The sequence below is a fragment of the Pelophylax lessonae genome (genome assembly GCF_965119305.1).
Source record: "Pelophylax lessonae genome assembly, chromosome: 7".
Lineage (NCBI taxonomy): Eukaryota > Metazoa > Chordata > Amphibia > Anura > Ranidae > Pelophylax > Pelophylax lessonae.
In genome coordinates, this window is record NC_138774.1 from 298,592,724 (window position 1) to 298,612,892 (window position 20,169).

At 46.2% G+C, this 20,169-nt stretch overlaps 1 protein-coding gene across 3 annotated transcripts in view; it reads right to left on the reverse strand.

The window, feature by feature from the left end:
* Nucleotides 1-9,110, reverse strand: part of EFNB1 (ephrin B1) — a 100,574-nt gene extending 91,464 nt beyond the window's left edge. For all 3 annotated transcript variants that reach the window (XR_014225508.1, XR_014225509.1, XM_082263976.1), the window contains exon 1: nt 8,932-9,110. Coding sequence is in view for 1 of the 3 variants with exons in the window: in XM_082263976.1 (XP_082120102.1) it covers nt 8,932-9,032 (101 nt within the window). In the remaining 2 variants the exon portion in view is untranslated. The remainder of the gene's footprint in view (nt 1-8,931) is intronic.
* Between the last annotated feature and the right edge of the window lie 11,059 nt (nt 9,111-20,169).

Sequence of the window (20,169 nt, forward strand, 5' to 3'; positions counted from 1 at the left end):
GAATGACTTTAGAAGGCCTGTTTTAATCGAAGAGCTGAACGTTCTACAGACATCGCCAACAAGGCATTCACAATACCGACTATAAGATTGTTACATTCAGGGAAATACTCATACATCACATATCTGCATAGTGCACTAAAACACGCAGAGATTTCCGTTTGTGAAACATTCGCCCGGAATGTGTGTATGGTGCAAAGTGCTGACTTTGCCTACCACAACATGGACTTCCAATGACGAGATGGGGGATCTGTGCATTTACCTACAGACAGTAAATATACGTTTCAGAAACTCCCGTTAGCAAAGTGGTGCCAAGTCGAAGAATTCTACTCTCTTTTGCATTTTGTGTAAGATCTCTCAGGATCTAGATGTGTATGGGTGCGGTGCATGCTACTACAATGATTGGGGTGTATGCACATTTACACATAATGGCAACAATCCCCTTGGACATGGTGCTCCGATTTTGTAGGGGTGCATATATGAAAGTCCTATTTTCTGTCTGTAGGGGTACCCATATGAAAGCCCCATTATCTGTCTGTAGGGGTGCCCATATGAAAGGCCTATTTTCATATGTAGGGGTGCACATATGAAATCCCCACGTTGTCTTTAGGGGGTGTTCATATGAAAGCCCCATTTTCAATTTGTAGGGGCACCCAAATGGAAGCCTTATTTTCCATCCGTAGGGGGTGTCCATATGAGAGCCCAATTTTCCATCTGTAGGGGTGCCCATGTAAAAGCCCTGTTTTCGGTCTGTAGGGGTGCACATATAAAACCCCTATGTTCTGTCTGTAGGGGCACCCATATGAAAGCCCCATTTTCTGTCTGTAGGGGTGCCCATAAAAGAGACCTATTTTCCGTCTGTAGGGGTACCCATAATAAAGACCCATTATCTGTCTGTAGGGGGTGCCCATATGAAAAGCCCATTTTCAGTCTGTAGGGATGCCCAAATGAAATCTCCACGTTGTCTTTAGGGGTGTTAATATGAAAGCCCTATTTTCAATTTGTAGGGGCACCCATATGGAAGCCTTATTTTCCGTATGTAGGGGGTGCCCATATGAAAGGCCTATTTTCCATCCGTAGGGGGTGCCCATATGAAAGCCCTATTTTCCATCTGTAGGGGTGCCCATATAAAACCCCTATATTCTGTCTGTAGGGGCACCCACATGAAAGCCCCATTTTTTGTCTGTAGGGGTGCCCATTAAAGAGACCTATTTTCTGTCTGTAGGGGCGGGCATATGAAAGCCCTATTTGCCATCTGTAGGAGTGCCCAAGTGAACACCCCATTTTGGGTCGTAGGGGTGCCCATATGAAAGCCCCATTATCTGTCTGTAGGGGTGCCCATGGAAAAGCCCTATTTTGGGTCAGTAGCCCTATTTTCCATCTGTAGGGGTGCCCATATGAAAGCCCTATTTTCCCATCTGTAGGGGTGCCCATATGAAAGCCCTATTTTTCCCATCTGTAGGGGTGCCCATATGAAAGCCCTATTTTTCCATCTGTAGGGGTACCCATATGAAAGCCCTATTTTTCCATCTGTAGGGGTGCCCATATGAAAGCCCCATTTTTCCATCTGTAGGGGTGCCCATATGAAAGCCCTATTTTCCCATCTGTAGGGGTGCCCATATGAAAGCCCTATTTTTCCATCTGTAGGGGTGCTTATATGAAAGCCCTATTATCCGTCTGTAGGGCAGCACATTAAACACAAGCACACGCAGACAACATCAAAAGCAGATTGGGACTCTTAAGAGTCTTCAACTCATTCCCCAGGATGAAAGCAATAAAATGGGGGAGGGAGGGGGGGATAAAAAGGTAATTGTAAAGCTGTAAATCTCGTCCTGAAAGGCTAAAACTGGTCCCAGACTTCATAATGAAGTTCCAGGACACAAAGCTGGTCTGCTTGGTAAGAATGGGACTTGTTGCCTTTAAGGAGGGAATCAGAAGGCCAGGAGAACCTTAACAGAGGCCCACAAATACAAAGATTACTGGGAAGAGTCAACTGAACAGCCTCATCCGATTTCCCCACTGTTATACAACATGGGGAGGCCGGTTCTGAAACTCAGCAAAGGACTGCACCCCAATCACACCGGGATGGACCTACCACTTGTGTACACCAGGGCCCTCTCTGGGACTTGGAGGGGGCCCATTTCTATCGGTCAGGTGGGTGCTGGGTCCTCCTATTGACAATTAAACCAGGATATAGTTCGTTTTGGGAGCAGGTGAGAAGCGGAGACATTCCTAACAATGTCCTGAAGGTTCCACCGGTTTGTAATACCCAAATAGACTCCTTGCTGGACCAGCATAGAGAACCATTACTCCTCTGGACACCATCAAAAAAATAAATGCTCAGGGGGAGGTAAAATATTCCTTAACCAATATCCACGTACAATCAGAACAAGACAGTATTTGAATGGAGGAGGCTCAAAAATGGTTGTTGACCATATCCACCCAAAAGTAGAATGCCGTCACATTGACTCCTGGTAACATCATGGATTGGTGTTCCTCCAGAAGGATTGGCCTTCTCTTTGGGTCTTCAGACTCCCAGCGCTATATTCACACTTACTAGGACTGTATCCAGCCGCCTTAGTGCTGGTATCTTTCTGAACCCTCAACACATGGAGGCAGATCCTTACACTCAGGGACTGGTTCCACCAGGGACCCCATCATATAGAAGAGGGGAACAGTGAAGGACGGGGTTACCAAAGGGCTTCCTAGTATGAGGACAATTTATTTGCTTTTATTTAACTACAGCCCAAGAGGTGAGAAAGATACATACATAAAGAGTGAGAGAAACAAAAAAGAAAGATAACGAAGGAGAACCATCAGATCGCTGGAAGAGAGGGCCCCGGTGTGTCCTCTATAACTACTGGCCAAGTACAGAATGTGTGTGAGGGGCATATGAAGGATACAAAGATTATAAAAAGTAGAACCATGAGATGAGTAGAGGAGAGAGTCCCTGAAGAGGCCCAGGAGGTGAGGGCATTCTCTGTGCCTTCTACTCTACTACTGGCAGGGGAGAAGGGGGACAGAGGCAGAGGAGAAGCAAGGCAGGGGAGAAGCGGGGCAGAAGCAGAAGAGAAGCGGGGCAGAAGCAGAAGAGAAGCGGGGCAGAAGCAGAAGAGAAGCGGGGCAGAAGCGAGGACAGAGGCAGAGGAGACGCGAGGCTGGGGAGAAGGGGGGACAGAGGCTGGGGAGAAGGGGGGACAGAGGCTGGGGAGAAGGGGGGACAGAGGCTGGGGAGAAGGGGGGACAGAGGCAGAGGAGAAGGGGGGACAGAGGCAGAGGAGAAGGGGGGACAGAGGCAGAGGAGAAGGGGGGACAGAGGCAGAGGAGAAGGGGGGACAGAGGCAGAGGAGAAGGGGGGACAGAGGCAGAGGAGAAGGGGGGACAGAGGCAGAGGAGAAGGGGGGACAGAGGCAGAGGAGAAGGGACAGTAAGAGAAATAGGGAGTAAGATGTGCATAAAAGATACAAACATACAGAGAGATTATGAAGAACCATCAGATCAGTAGAGGATGGAATTACTGAAGGACCCCCAGTGTGAAGACAAAACTTGGGGCCCCCCCATTCAACTGCTGTGCAAGTAGAGCGAGAAACTAAATAGATACAGAGAGAAAGAGCGAGAGATACATAAAAAGGAGGGATAGATGAGATGATTACTAAAGAGATCCATCAGATCAGTGAAGGACGGAGGTCACCAAAGGGGCCCCCGGTGTAAAGACAGACAAATTCTGTGCCCTCCATTTAGCTACAGTTCAAATAGAGATAGAAAAAGCAAGATATATAAAAAGGAGAGATAAAAGAGAATGGGGTACAAAGAGAAGGGTAGACCGTCTACAAAGAGGAACCATCAAGTCGGAGGAGGACAGAAGCAAAGATAAAAGAGTGAAGTGTATATATAGAGAGGGAGAGAGTTTACAAAGAACCATCAGATCAGAGGAGGAGAAAGTCCATGAAGGGCCCCAGGGGTGAGGACAAATTTCTGAGTTCTCTGCCCGACTACTGACTGAGTATGGAGAGAGAAAGTACTACATAGAGAAAGAGCAAGAGGTATATAAAAGACACAAAGAAGGAGAGAGTATGAAGAACCATCATGTCGAAGGGAGGAGAAAGTCTATAAAGGGCCCTGGGGTGAGGAGAATTTCTGAGCCCTTTACCTAAATACTAACCAAGTATGGAGGGAGAAAGTGCTACATAGATATAGAAAGAGTGAGAGATAAATCAGATATACTTAAAGTGGTAGAGATAATGAAGAAGAAAGTCTATGAAGTGCCCCGGGGGTGAGGACAATCTCTGACCCTTTACCCAACTTTTGACCAAGAGAGAAAAAGTGTTACAAAAAGATATAGAAAAAGAGCGAGAGGTATATAAAAGACACAAAGGAGGGAGAGATTACAAAGGAGAACCACGATAACAGAGGAGGAGAAGAAAGTCTATGAAAGGCCCCAGGGGTGAGGACAATCTGACCATTTACCCAACTAATAACAAAAAGGTGTATATAAAAGATACATAAAGAGTGAGAGATTACGAAGAAGAAGAAAGTCCATGAAAGGCCCCAAAGGGTGAGGACAATCTCCGATCCTTTACCCAACTACTGACCAAGAAGAGAAAGAAAAGAGGGATAGACCATCGAAAAGAGGGAATAGACCATTTACTGAGAGTATGAAAAATACAGGAGTTACATAAAGAGAAATTATAAAGGAGGCTTTATTGAATTATAATTATAAAGGAGGCTCAGATTGAACGAGGAAGAAGTTTGAAAAGGGCCCCAACATGAGGACAATTTCTGAGCCTTCTACCCACGGAGAAAGACAGACAGAAGAGTTAAAGAGAAATTAGAAATAACCATCAGATCAGATGAGGTCTGAGCCACTGAGGGGCCTCGGCATGAGGACAATTTCTAAACCCTCTACCCAACGAGAGAGAGAGACAGAGACAGACAGAGAGACAGACAGAGAGACAGACAGAGAGACAGACAGAGAGACAGACAGAGAGACAGACAGAGAGACAGACAGAGAGACAGACAGAGAGACAGACAGAGAGACAGACAGAGAGACAGACAGAGAGACAGACAGAAAGAAACGGACGAGAGAGAGAGAGAGAGAGATCTAAAAAAAAACACTAAGTACGAAAGAGGAGAACCGTCAGATCAAAAAGGAGGAATAAAGTATAGGAAAAGCCCCAGGGTGAAGACAATAACTAAGCCCTCTACCCAACTACTGACCATCGAGAGAGAAAAACCGAGAGAGAAGAGAGGAAGAGTGAGGGGGAAGGATAGAATGTCCAAGAAAGGAGAACCATCAGATCGAAGGATAAATAAAGGAAAACCATCAGATCGAAGGAGAAATAAAGGAAAACCATCAGATCGAAGGAGAAATAAAGTCCAGAGGGGCCCCTGTGGTGAGGACAAGATCTGAGCCCTCTACCCAACTACTGGCCAAGAGTGAGCAACCGAGAGAAAGGGATACATAAAGATAAATAATAAAAGAGTTCTATTAAAAAGATAGAGATAATGGAGGAAAACCATCAGATTAGAGGATTGAAGTCAATGAGGGGCTCCGAGTAGAGGACAAATATCTGAGCCCTCTACCCAACTACTGACCATCGAGAGAGAAAAACAGAGAGAGACGAGAGGAAGAGTGAGGGGGATACATAGGGAGGAGAAGGCTAGAATGTCTAAGAAAGGAGAACCATCAGATCTCGAAGGAGAAATAAAGTCCAGAGGGGCCCCCGTGGTGAGGACAAGATCTGAGCCCTCTACCCAACTACTGGCCAAGAGCTAGCCACCAAGAGAAAAGTGATACATAAAGATAAATAATAACAAAGAGTTCTATAAGATAGAGGCGACTATGAAGGAGGAAAACCATGAGATGGACGGAGGAATGAAGTCAATGAGGGGCTCCGAGGAGAAGACAAATATCCGAGCCCCTCTACCAAACTACTGACAGAAGAGAGAAAAAGCGAGAGGAGAAGAAGGAGAGAGTGCAATAAAGGAGAGAGGAAGAGAGGAAAGGGGGGGGGGGTATTCATACGAGAGAAGGGTAGATGAGAGGGAGAAGGAGGATGAGAGTCACTAAAGAGCCCTGAGGTGACAGCAGGTTTTGGGCCCCTCAAACTTCTATACATGGAGAGAGAGAAAAAAAGAAAGAGGGAAGGAAAAAAAAAAAAAAGGATCCATAAAGGAGAGAGGAGATAAAGGAGAGTGGTGGGGAACAGAGGGACTGACTGTCCTGGAAGGGGAACCATCAGATCAGGGGAGGACGAAGCCACTGGAGGGCCCTAGGGTGAGGACAGGTTTTGGGCCCCTTGTTTAACTACTGTGCAAGAAGAGAGAGACAGAAGAAGATGAGGGAGAGAGAGAATAGAAACACTGGACACATATTGATAGATAAAGGAAGGAGATCAGAGAAGAAACAATCACAAAGTCACTGCAGGGCCCCAGTAGAAAAACTATTTTCGGGTCCCCCCAATGAGGAAATCTTTCACTAGGGGCTCCAGTGAGGGCCATTTCTGGAAGGTTGTGACCATTTTTTGGGGTCCTGGGTGAGGATTATTTCTAGGGGCGAAGACATTTGTGGGGCCACCAGTGGGGACAATTTCTGAGGGGCTTGTTAGGGATATTTATGGATCCCCCCCAAGTAAGGAAAATTTTAGGGCCCCCGTTGAGGTTGATTTTTAGGTCCCCAGGAGAGGACAATTTTTGAGGGCCCTGATGGTCATTTTCTGGGGCCCCTGGTTTGGGCAATTATTGAAATCTAGTAAGGACTATTTTTGGGGCCACCAGTCAGGTTTGTTATGAACAATTTTTGGAGCCCCCTCGGGTGAGAATAATTATTAGGGCTCCTGATGGGGGGTGAATTTTTTAAATCCCTAGGAGAGGACTACATTTGAAACCCACTGGATGACAATTTTTGGGGCCCCTAGTAAGGACTATCCTTGGGGTCCCCAATGAGGACAATTTCCTGGGGCTTTAGAGCAATTGTTGGGGCACCCAATGACCGTTTCTAGGGGCTCGGTTATGGCGATTCTCGGGGCCTCCAAGGACAATTTCTGGGGGTTTGTTTAATGCAATTCTCGCGGCCAACATGGAGGGCAATTTCCAGTGGCATGTTAAGGGCGATTATCGGGGCCCCCAATGAGGGCAAATTCTGAGGGCTTGTTTATGGCAATTCTTGGGGCCTCCATCAAGGACAATTTGTGAGAGCTCGTTTAGGGCAATTCTTGGAACCCCTAATTGGGGGGACAATTTTGGGTGGGGGAGGCTTGTTTAGGGCAATTTCTGGGGGCATGTTTATGGCAATTCTTGGAACCCCTGATTGTGAAAATTTTGAGGGGCTTGTTTAGGGCAATTCTTAGGACCCCCATCAAGGACAAATTTCTGGGGGCTTGTTTATGGCAATTCCTGGGACACCCATCAAGGACAGAGTGTGGGGGCTTGGTTAGGGCAATCCTTGGGGTGCCCAAGAAAGGGAATTTCTGGGGGGCTTGTTTATGGAAATTCTTGGAACCCCTGATGACAATTTATGGGGGGCTTGTGTAGGGCAATTCTTGGAACCCCTGATGACAATTTATGGGGGGCTTGTGTAGAGCAATTCTTGGAACCCCTGATGAGGACAATTTATGGGGGGCTTGTGTAGGGCAATTCTTGGAACCTCTGATGAGGACAATTTATGAGGGGCTTGTGTAGGGCAATTCTTCGAACCCCTGATGAGGACAATTTATGAGGGGCTTATGTAGGGCAATTCTCAGGACACTCATCAAGGACAATTTTCAGGGGCTTGTTTAGGGCAATTACTGGGACCCTCAGTGAGGACAATTTTTGGGGGCTTGTTTAGAGCAATTCTTGGGGCCCATGAGGAGGACAATTTGTGGATTTGTGGGAGCTTGTCTATCTATGGCAATTCTTGGGGCCCCTATCGAGGACAATTTCTGGGGGCTTGTTTAAGGCAATTCTTGGGAACCCTGGTGAGGACAATTTGAGGGCCTGTGTAGGGCAATTCTCGGGAGATCCATCAAGGACAATTTTCAGGGGCTTGTTTAGGGCAATTCTTGGGACCCCCGGTGAGGACAATTTTCGGGGGCTTTAGGGCAATTCTTGTAATCACTGATGAGGACAATTTTCGGGGGGCTTGTTTAGGGCAATTCTTGGGGCCCTCAGTGGAGGACAATTTTCAGGGGATTGTTTAGGGCAATTTTTGGGGCAACCATCAAGGACAATTTTCGGGGGCCTGTGTAGGGCAATTCTCAAGGACAATTTCTAGGGGATTTTTTAGGGCAATTCTTAGGGCCCCCAGTGAAGACAATTTTCGAGGGCTTGTTTAGGGCAATTCTTGGGGCCCCCCCATCGGGGGACAATTTTTCAGGGGCTTGTTTAGGGCAATTCTTGGGGCCCCCCAGTGAGGACATTTTTCAGGGGCTTGTTTAGGGCAATTCTTGGAACCCCTGATGAGGACAATTTTTCGAGGGCTTGTTTAGGGCAATTCTTGGGGCCCCCCCATCGGGGGACAATTTTTCAGGGGCTTGTTTAGGGCAATTCTTGGGGCCCCCCAGTGAGGACATTTTTCGGGGGCTTGTTTAGGGCAATACTTGGGGCCCCCCCCAGTGAGGACAATTTTTGAAACCCTGTAAGAACATTTTTCGGGGGCCCCGTTAAGGACAAATTTCGGGACCCCGTAATTCTGTAGAAGTAGGACGCCTCGTTCCCGGTGTACAGATCGGATTCCATCCCCCGGTCGGGTCGGTGACCCCCAGAAAAAAAAAAAAAGTCCAGGCGCCCCCCCAATCCAGCAGATAATCCAATCGGAATATTCCATCCCGGATCCCATTGGTTGGGAAAGTCTCCACTTCTCACCGATCCCAGCACTCATCCAATGACCCCACACACCATCCAATGAAGATCGGCCACATCCATAGATATCCTGAGATCGGACGATCTCCTTACCGGGAGTTCTGGGAGTTCCAGGTGACCGGCTCCAGGTTCTTCCCGACACACACCCGGCACAGGGCGATGAGGAGCCCGATCAGCCCCCGCACAGCCTCCATCCCAGCAATCCGATCAGGTATCCAGGCTTCCCATCACCGATCCTATCGTACGATCCGTCCCCGCTCCATGGACTCTCCGCTCACCACCTCCTCTACCGATCCCTCTCCTCCGAGATCTCCGAGCGTACTGAGCCACCGCCGGCCCGGCCTCTCCATCACCCCCCGCCCCCGGGAGGCGTGTCCTACATAATACACACACCGGCCAATGGAGGGGAAGGACACACCCACCCGTGTCATCGGGAGGGGCGGGGTGCCAATGGGCAGAAACGCCTTTTAAAGAGACCGGAGCCGCCACAAGGAGATCTGTGAGTGCGAGCGACGGGTCGGTGCGATACAGATACAGATCGTGTATGGGGGGGGGGGATCTATATACAGATCATATATGGGGGGGGCATCTATATACAGATCATATATGGGGGGGCCATCTATATACAGATCATATATGGGGGGGCATCTATATACAGATCATATATGGGGGGGCATCTATATACAGATCATATATGGGGGGATCTATATACAGATCATATATGGGGGGGGGGCATCTATATACAGATCATGTATGGGGGGGGCATCTATATACAGATCATGTATGGGGGGCCATCTATATATACATTCTGTATGGGGGGCCATCTATATATACATCATGTATGGGGGGGCCATCTATATATACATCATGTATGGGGGGCATCTATATATACATCATGTATGGGGGGGCATCTATATATACATCCTCTATGGGGGGGCCATCTATATATACATCATGTATGGGGGGGCATCTATATATACATCCTGTATGGGGGGCCATATATGGGGGGGCATCTATATATACATCCTGTATGGGGGGCCATCTATATATACATCATGTATGGGGGGGGCATCTATATATACATCCTGTATGGGGGGCATCTATATATACATCATGTATGGGGGGGGCATGTATGGGGGGGCATCTATATATACATCATGTATGGGGGGGCCATGTATGGGGGGGCATCTATATATACATCATGTATGGGGGGCATCTATATATACATCATGTATGGGGGGGCATCTATATATACATCCTCTATGGGGGGGCCATCTATATATACATCATGTATGGGGGGGCATCTATATATACATCCTGTATGGGGGGCCATATATGGGGGGGCATCTATATATACATCCTGTATGGGGGGCCATCTATATATACATCATGTATGGGGGGGGCATCTATATATACATCCTGTATGGGGGGCATCTATATATACATCATGTATGGGGGGGGCATGTATGGGGGGGCATCTATATATACATCATGTATGGGGGGGCCATGTATGGGGGGGCATCTATATATACATCATGTATGGGGGGCATCTATATATACATCATGTATGGGGGGGCATCTATATATACATCCTCTATGGGGGGCCATCTATATATACATCATGTATGGGGGGGGGCATCTATATATACATCCTCTATGGGGGGCCATCTATATATACATCATGTATGGGGGGGGCATCTATATATACATCCTCTATGGGGGGCCATCTATATATACATCATGTATGGGGGGGGCATCTATATATACATCCTCTATGGGGGGCCATCTATATATACATCATGTATGGGGGGGGCATCTATATATACATCATGTATGGGGGGCATCTATATATACATCATGTATGGGGGGGGCATTTATATATACATCATGTATGGGGGGGGCATCTATATATACATCATGTATGGGGGGGGCATCTATATATACATCCTGTATGGGGGGCATCTATATATACATCCTCTATGGGGGGCCATCTATATATACATCATGTATGGGGGGCATCTATATATACATCATGTATGGGGGGGCATCTATATATACATCCTCTATGGGGGGGCCATCTATATATACATCATGTATGGGGGGGCATCTATATATACATCCTGTATGGGGGGCCATATATGGGGGGGCATCTATATATACATCATGTATGGGGGGCCATGTATGGGGGGCATCTATATATACATCATGTATGGGGGGCCATGTATGGGGGGGGCATCTATATATACATCATGTATGGGGGGGTCATCCATATATACATCATGTATGGGGGGGGGCCATGTATGGGGGGGCATCTATATATACATCATGTATGGGGGGGCCATGTATGGGGGGCATCTATATATACATCATGTATGGGGGGGGTCATCCATATATACATCATGTACGGGGGGGCATCTATATATACATCATGTATGGGGGGGCATCTATATATACATCACGTATGGGGGGTCATCCATATATACATCATGTATGGGGGGTCATCTATATATACATCCTGTATGGGGGGGCCATGTATGGGGGGGCATCTATATATACATCATGTATGGGGGGCATCTATATATACATCATGTATGGGGGGCATCTATATATACATCATGTATGGGGGGGCCATGTATGGGGGGGCATCTATATATACATCATGTATGGGGGGCCATGTATGGGGGGACATCTATATATACATCATGTATGGGGGATCATCCATATATACATCATGTATGGGGGGGCCATGTATGGGGGGCCATCTATATATACATCATGTATGGGGGGGCATCTATATATACATCATGTATGGGGGGGCCATGTATGGGGGGCCATCTATATATACATCATGTATGGGGGGGCATCTATATATACATCATGTATGGGGGGGCCATGTATGGGGGGGCATCTATATATACATCATGTATGGGGGGGCCATGTATGGGGGGGGTATCTATATATTGTGAGGGATTAGCTCGGTGGCGGGTGTGGATGACCCCTTGGGGGGTGTTTTTTCCCAGAGAGGTAGCCGACAAGTGCTTGCAAACAAACAGTGTGGTTTATTAAATGGTGTTTTCTTCACCAGGCTGTATGCAGCAAAACATCCAAAATAAAATAAAACAGAAAATAAATCCTTGCCTCTGTGGGCGGCTACCTTCTCACAACTGGAACCTGCCTAAGTGTCTGTCTCCAACCTACCGTCGGGCAGACTTCCTTGTCCTACAGTGGACACTCAATAGTCCTTTTATAATAGTTTCACAGGGCAACACAGTCCTTTTGTTTCTTTCACACAGAAACACTTCGTCTTCTCACCTTTGAGACGTATTCACCCTTGGTTACCGTCCCGGGCACACATCACTCCGGGGGGTCTTCTCCCAGGCCCACACATCCTGTCGGGAGGCACACGCTGACTGTCCTCCTGCTCCCAGCCCACATGGCTTCAGGATGCAGCTTCTGGAGGCAGCAAACAACAGGAATTTCTCTGAACAAATTATAGAGCCTTAACTCCCTCATTCTGAACAGGTGAAGGCCTTTCAACTTCCTGCTGGCTAGCTCTGTAGCCAACACCCTAAATTAATTAATGGACTTCTCAATCAGGTGGAAAATGTATCTCCTTCCTGTGACTACATTCCCAGATTTAGCTGACTTCCTGTCACAATATAAATCATGTATGGGGGGGCATCTATATATACATCATGTATGGGGGGCATCTATGTATAGATCATGTATGGGGGGGCATCCATATATACATCATGTATGGGGGGCCATCTATATATACATCATGTATGGGGGGCCATCTATATATACATCATGTATGGGGGGCCATGTATGGGGGGCATCTATATATACATCATGTATGGGGGGCATCTATATATAGATCATGTATGGGGGGGCATCCATATATACATCGTGTATGGGGGGGACATCTATATATACATTATGTATGGGGGGGCCATGTATGGGGGGGCATCTATATATAAATCATGTATGGGGGGGCATGTATGGGGGGGCATCTATATATACATCATGTATGGGGGGCCATGTATGGGGGGGCATCTATATATACATCATGTATGGGGGTCATCTATATATACATCATGTATGGGGGGGGCATCTATATATACATCCTCTATGGGGGGGGCCATCTATATATACATCATGTATGGGGGGGCATCTATATATACATCATGTATGGGGGGGCATCTATATATACATCATGTATGGGGGGCATCTATGTATACATCCTCTATGGGGGGGCCATCTATATATACATCATGTATGGGGGGGCATCTATATATACATCATGTATGGGGGGCATCTATATATACATCCTCTATGGGGGGGCCATCTATATATACATCATGTATGGGGGGGGCATCTATATATACATCATGTATGGGGGGGCATCTATATATACATCATGTATGGGGGGGCATCTATATATACATCCTCTATGGGGGGGCCATCTATATATACATCATGTATGGGGGGGTCATCCATATATACATCATGTATGGGGGCCATCTATATATACATCGTGTATGGGGGGGGTCATCTATATATACATCCTGTATGGGGGGGCCATGTATGGGGGGCATCTATATATACATCATGTATGGGGGGGCCATGTATGGGGGGCATCTATATATACATCATGTATGGGGGGGGTCATCTATATATACATCATGTATGGGGGGTCATCTATATATACATCATGTATGGGGGGACATCTATATATACATCATGTATGGGGGGGCCATGTATGGGGGGGGCATCTATATATACAACATGTATGGGGGGCCATGTATGGGGGGGGCATCTATATATACATCATGTATGGGGGGGCCATGTATGGGGGGGGCATCTATATATACATCATGTATGGGGGGGCATCTATATATATACATCGTGTATGGGGGGGCCATGTATGGGGGGTCTATATATACATCATGTATGGGGGGGCCATGTATGGGGGGGACATCTATATATACATCATGTATGGGGGGGCATCTATATATACATCGTGTATGGGGGGGGCCATGTATGGGGGGGGCATCTATATATACATCATGTATGGGGGGGCCATGTATGGGGGGGCCATGTATGGGGGGGATCTATATATACATCATGTATGGGGGTCTCTGATCTATCTATAGATTGGTCTGATGATGTATGGGGGGGGGGGGGCAAACAGGTGTGCGATTATTGGATGTGCGATTATTTTCTGAAACCACGCTTAATCAATTACTGCGAACAAGATCGATCGGTCGCCTGTATTTGCTGTATATAAATCAATCGATCTGTGTAAGAAATCTGTACAATTTCTAGTAACAATGTAACTCTGCAATCTCTATGTGACTCTGTGCAGTAACAATGTATCTAGTGATGGATTTCTGTGCAATCTCAGTGCAGACAATCTGTGGTGTGTTGGTGTCTCCTATACATTCTATATACTGTCTATTGTCCCATGCCCCCCCCCCCCCGCTGTCCCCCCCCCCCTGCTGTCCCCCCTCCCCCTCCACACACAATGGAACGCTCTTTTCAGCGCTGTGTAAACTTGTTGGTTTAGCTTCTTGTCATTCTACACCATAAACCTGCCGGCAGCCGCCTCTCCCATGTCCTCCGATCGTCCCGGGAAACCACAATTCTCACATTTTATATCAACACTCCAATCGCCCCCGCCGTCCTCCCATCGCCCCCGCCGTCCTCCAATCGCACCCGCCGTCCTCCAATCGCACCCGCCGTCCTCCAATCGCCCCCGCCGTGCTCCAATTGCACCCACCGTCCTCCCATCGCCCCCGCCGTCCTCCAATCGCACCGGCCGTGCTCCAATTGCACCCACCATCCTCCCATCGCCCCCGCCGTCCTCCAATCGCACCCGCCGTCCTCCAATCGCACCCGCCGTCCTCAAATCGCACCCGCCGTCCTCCAATCGCACCCGCCGTCCTCCAATCACCCCTGCCGTGCTCCAATCGCACCCACCGTCCTCCCATCGCCCCCGCCGTGCTCCAATCGCACCCACCGTCCTCCCATCGCCCCCGCCGTGCTCCAATCGCACCCACCGTCCTCCCATCGCCCCCGCCGTCCTCCAATCGCACCCGCCGTGCTCCAATTGCACCCACCATCCTCCCATCGCCCCCGCCGGGCTCCAATCACACCCACCATTCTCCCATCGCCCCCGCCGTCCTCCAATCGCACCCGCCGTCCTCAAATCGCACCCGCCGTCCTCCAATCGCACCCGCCGTCCTCCAATCGCCCCTGCCGTGCTCCAATCGCACCCACCGTCCTCCCATCGCCCCCGCCGTGCTCCAATCGCACCCACCGTCCTCCCATCGCCCCTGCCGTCCTCCAATCGCACCCACTGTCCTCCAATCTCCCCCACTGTCCTCCCATCACCCCGCCGTCCTTCCATCGCCCCTGCTGTGCTCCAATCGCACCAACTGTCCTCCCATCGCCCCCGCCGTCCTCCAATCGCACCCACCATGCTCCAATCGCATCCACTGTCCTCCCATCACCCCCGCCGTCCTCCAATCTCCCCCACCGTCCTCCCATCGCCCCCAACGTCCTCCAATCACACCCGCCGTCCTCCAATCACACCCGCCGTCCTCCAATCGCACCCACCATCCTCCCATCGCCCCCGCCAGGCTCTAATCGCCCCTGCCAGGCTCTAATCGCCCCCGCCATCCTCCCATCACCCCCGCCAGGCTCTAATCGCCCCCGCCATCCTCCCATCGCCCCCGCCAGGCTCTAATCACCCCCACCATCCTCCCATCGCACCCAACGTCCTCCAATCTCCCCTCTAATGTGCGCCACGACACCGCAATCCGGAAACCTCCACCGAGGGCGCAACTCCTCCAACGTGCATTTATGGTACGATCAGACTCGGGTCACACTCGCCATCAACGGTGACGCTTCTCTCTGCGTCTTTGCTGCCGGAAACACCGCGGGATCTTCACCATTTCAGCATTTCGTAAACGTGCAAAAAAAATTGCACGATTTCACGCACGATTTTCTGAACCACACAAAAAATGGCGGCTCGCTTCCTTGTTAGTGACACCCCAAATGTGGCAAAAAAGTGCGTTTGTCACGTAAAAAAAAAAAAAGCGGGACGAGACACACGGATAAAAAAAACGCACAAAGCTCGACGCTCAAAAACGTACATTCACTTCTTTGTGCTGCCGTACGCAATATTGCTGTGCGTTCTGTGAATGCGCATTTTCAAGTGATTGGATAATCAATCCCCTCCCCCTTCATTCCGATTCATTGATCTCCATTTATAGATTGATTTCCATCCACAACATTTTGGTGAAATAATCCGGATTTTCCTCCCCGGAGAGGCGAACGCGGAGACGTCTCCATGTGCAGCGACACGTTTTACGCGAGGTGAGGTCGGCGTTTTGCCGGTTAATGATGACAATTTTATGGGCGTATTAAAGGCTTCCTTTATTTTCCGTCATATTAGGGGGATTAAAAGATGGCCGCCTGACGGTTTTATGCCGCTGATTTATACCGCCGCATCCGGGTGCCTGACGGGTTCAGGGAATGTTTGTGTGGTTGGCTTGGAGTGAAAGTATTTTTATTACAAACAGACCGGCGTCCTACGCCAGGAACCTTCCCTTCTTCCCTGTCCTGGAAGACCCGGAAGATTCCCTTCTCCCCTGTCCTGGAAGATTTCCTTCTCCCCTGTCCTGGAAGATTTCCTTCTCCCCTGTCCTGGAAGATTTCCTTCTCCCCTGTCCTGGTAGATTTCCTTCTCCCCTGTCCTGGAAGATTTCCTTCTCCCCTGTCCTGGAAGATTTCCTTCTCCCCTGTCCTGGAAGATTTCCTTCTCCCCTGTCCTGGAAGATTTCCTTCTCCCCTGTCCTGGAAGACCCAGAAGATTTCCATCTCCCCTGCCCTAAATGACCCGGAGGATTTCCTTCTCTACTGTTCTTAAATACCCGGAAGATTTCCTTCTCCCCTGTCCTGAAAGATTTCCTTCTTTCCTGTCATGGAAGACCAAGAATATTTCCTTCTCCCCCTGCACTGAAATACCTGGAAGATTTCCTTCTCCCCTGTCCTGGAAGATTTCCTTCTTTCCTGTCCTGGAAGACCCAGAAGATTTCCCTCTCCCCCTGCCCTAAATGACCCAGAAGATTTCCTTCACCCCTGTCCTGGAAGATTTCCTTCTCCCCTGTCCTGGAAGATTTCCTTCTTCCCTGTCCTGGAAGATTTCCTTCTTCCCTGTCCTGGAAGATTTCCTTCTTTCCTGTCATGGAAGACCAAGAATATTTCCTTCTCCCCCTGCCCTGAAATACCTGGAAGATTTCCTTCTCCCCTGTCCTGGAAGATTTCCTTCTTTCCTGTCCTGGAAGACCCAGAAGATTTCCCTCTCCCCCTGCCCTAAATGACCCGGAAGATTTCCTTCTCCCCTGTCCTGGATAATTTCCTTCACCCCTGTCCTTGAAGATTTCCTTCTCCCCTGTCCTGGAAGATTTCCTTCTCCCCTGTCCTGGAAGATTTCCTTCTCCCCTGTCCTGGAAGATTTCCTTCTTCCCTGTCCTGGAAGATTTCCTTCTTCCCTGTCCTGGAAGATTTCCTTCTTTCCTGTCCTGGAAGACCCAGAAGATTTCCATCTCCCCTGCCCTAAATGACCCGGAAGATTTCCTTCTCCCCTGTCCTGGATAATTTCCTTCACCCCTGTCCTTGAAGATTTCCTTCTCCCCTGTCCTGGAAGATTTCCTTCTCCCCTGTCCTGGAAGATTTCCTTCTTTCCTGTCCTGGAAGATTTCCTTCTCCCCTGTCCTGGAAGATTTCCTTCTTTCCTGTCCTGGAAGACCCAGAAGATTTCCATCTCCCCTGCCCTAAATGACCCGGAGGATTTCCTTCTCTACTGTTCTTAAATACCTGGAAGATTTCCTTCTCCCCTGTCCTGGAAGATTTCCTTCTCCCCTGTCCTGGATAATTTCCTTCTCCCCTGTCCTGGAAGATTTCCTTCTTTCCTATCCTCGAAGACCCGGAAGATTTCCTTCTTATATCTATATTAGTACTTTTTGAAAAATTATAAATGTAATGAAGTTCTTATTTGCGTATGGCATTTCCTATACAAGGTGTCACCAAACTGGAAGGTCAGCAGCCAAAACTATTTTACAAATTTTATTTAATTTTTTTAAATATAAAATAGCTAACGGTACTTTCCAGATTGAATTTATATTTACAATTTATACACGAATTTACAAAGCCGATTTTTTTTTTTTTTTTTTGCTATTAATAAAGATAGATATATATATATTTGAATCTGGAATGTACCGTTGGCTATTTTGTATTTTAAAAAATTTAAAAAAATAAAATAAAATTTGTAAAATAGTTTTGGCTGCTGACCGTCCAGCCTGGTGACACTTTTGTATTTGTAATAATATAATATTAACTTAAATACAGTTCTATATATTTTTTTTTTAAAGAACTAAAAAATAAAAAATAGGAAAAAAAAAAAAAAAACCCTTAAGGCCGGGTTCACATGTATGTGGCAGCGGGTTTCACCCTCGGGTCCAGTGCGTTTCTGTTCACCGGTTCAGGTGTGATTCAGATCCGAATTCTTGCCTAAATTTGCACCCGAGCCGGACCCAAAAACGCACAGGACCTTTTTGGAATCCGCACCCCTAATATGTGTGAACCCTCTCCATTGAGAGACGGTAACACTCGCATGTCATGCGAATCGGATGTGGAAAAAAAACACATCCAATTCACACATATGTAAACCTGGCCTGAATCTGGAATGTTTTACATTTTAAAAATAAAAAAAAATAAAAAAATAGTTTTAGGCTGCTGGCCGTCCAGCCTGGTGACACTTTGTATAGGTAATACCACATGCAAATAAGAACCTAAAAACATTTATATTTTTTTTTAAAGCACTAAATATTTATATATATATAAAAAAAAAAAACATTCTGGAAAGTATTGATGGCCATTTTGTTTAATGTTTAATAAATTATAAAAATATATATTAAAAAAAATCAAATTTTTTAAAATAGTTTTGCCACCTGGTCATTGCAAATAAATTGTCCACAAAGCAATTTTTGAGCCCAATTCACACATGTGACCCTGGCCTGAATCTAGAATGTTTTACATTAAAAAAAAAAATAAATAAATAGTTTTAGGCTGCTGGCCGTCCAGCCTGGTGACCCGTGTTGTATAGGTAATACCACATGCAAATAAGAACCTTAATACATTTATATATTTTTTTTTAATTACTAAATATTTTTATATTTTAAAAAAAAAACTTATTCTGGAAATTATTGATGGCCCTTTTTTTTAATTTTTAAAAAATATATTTAAAAAAAATCAAATTTTTAAAATAGTTTTGCCACCTGGTCATTGCAAATAAATTGTCTATAAAGAAATTTTTGAGTCCAATTCGCACATATGTGACCCTGGCCTGAATCTGAAATGTTTTACATTAAAAAAAAAAATAGTTTTAGGCTTTAAGAACCTTAATACATTTATATATTTTTTTAAAAAGTACTAAATATTTATATAGTAAAGAAAAATGTATTCTGGAAAGTATTGATGGCCGTTTTTTTAATTTTTAAAAAATTATAAAAGTATATTTTAAAAAAATCCAATTTTTAAAATAGTTTTGCCACCTGGTCATCGCAAATAAATTGTCCACAAGGCAATTTTTAAATCAAATTCGCACATATGTGAACCTGGCCTGAATCTGGAATGTTTTACATTTTAAAATTAATTTAATAAAAAAAAAAAATAGTTTTAGGCTGACTGGCTGTCCAGCCTGGTGACACATTTTTTTATAGGTAATACCCTATCCAAATTAGAACCTTAATACATTTATATATTTTTAAAAAGTACTAAATATTTATATATTTAAAAAAAAAAAAACTTATTCTAGAAAGTATTGATGGCCATTTTTTTAATTTTTAAAAAATTATAAAAGTATATTTTAAAAAATCCAATTTTTAAAATAGTTTTTGCCACCTGGTCATCGCAAATAAATTGTCCACAGGGCAATTTTTAAATCAAATTGGCACATATGTGAACCTGGCCTGAATCTACAATGTTTTACATTTTAAAAATAATTTAATTAAAAATAGTTTTAGGCTGCTTTTTGTCCAGCCTGGTGACCCGTTTTGTATAGGTAATACCATATGCAAATAAGAACCTAAATAAATGTATATATTTTTTTTTAAAACCACTAAATATTTCTATATTAAAAAAAAAACCCGGAAAGTTTTGATGGCCATTTTTTTTTTTTAATTATAAAAATATTAAAAAAAAAAATCCAATATGTAAAATAGTTTTGCCATCTGGTGATTGCAAATAAATTGTCCACATCAA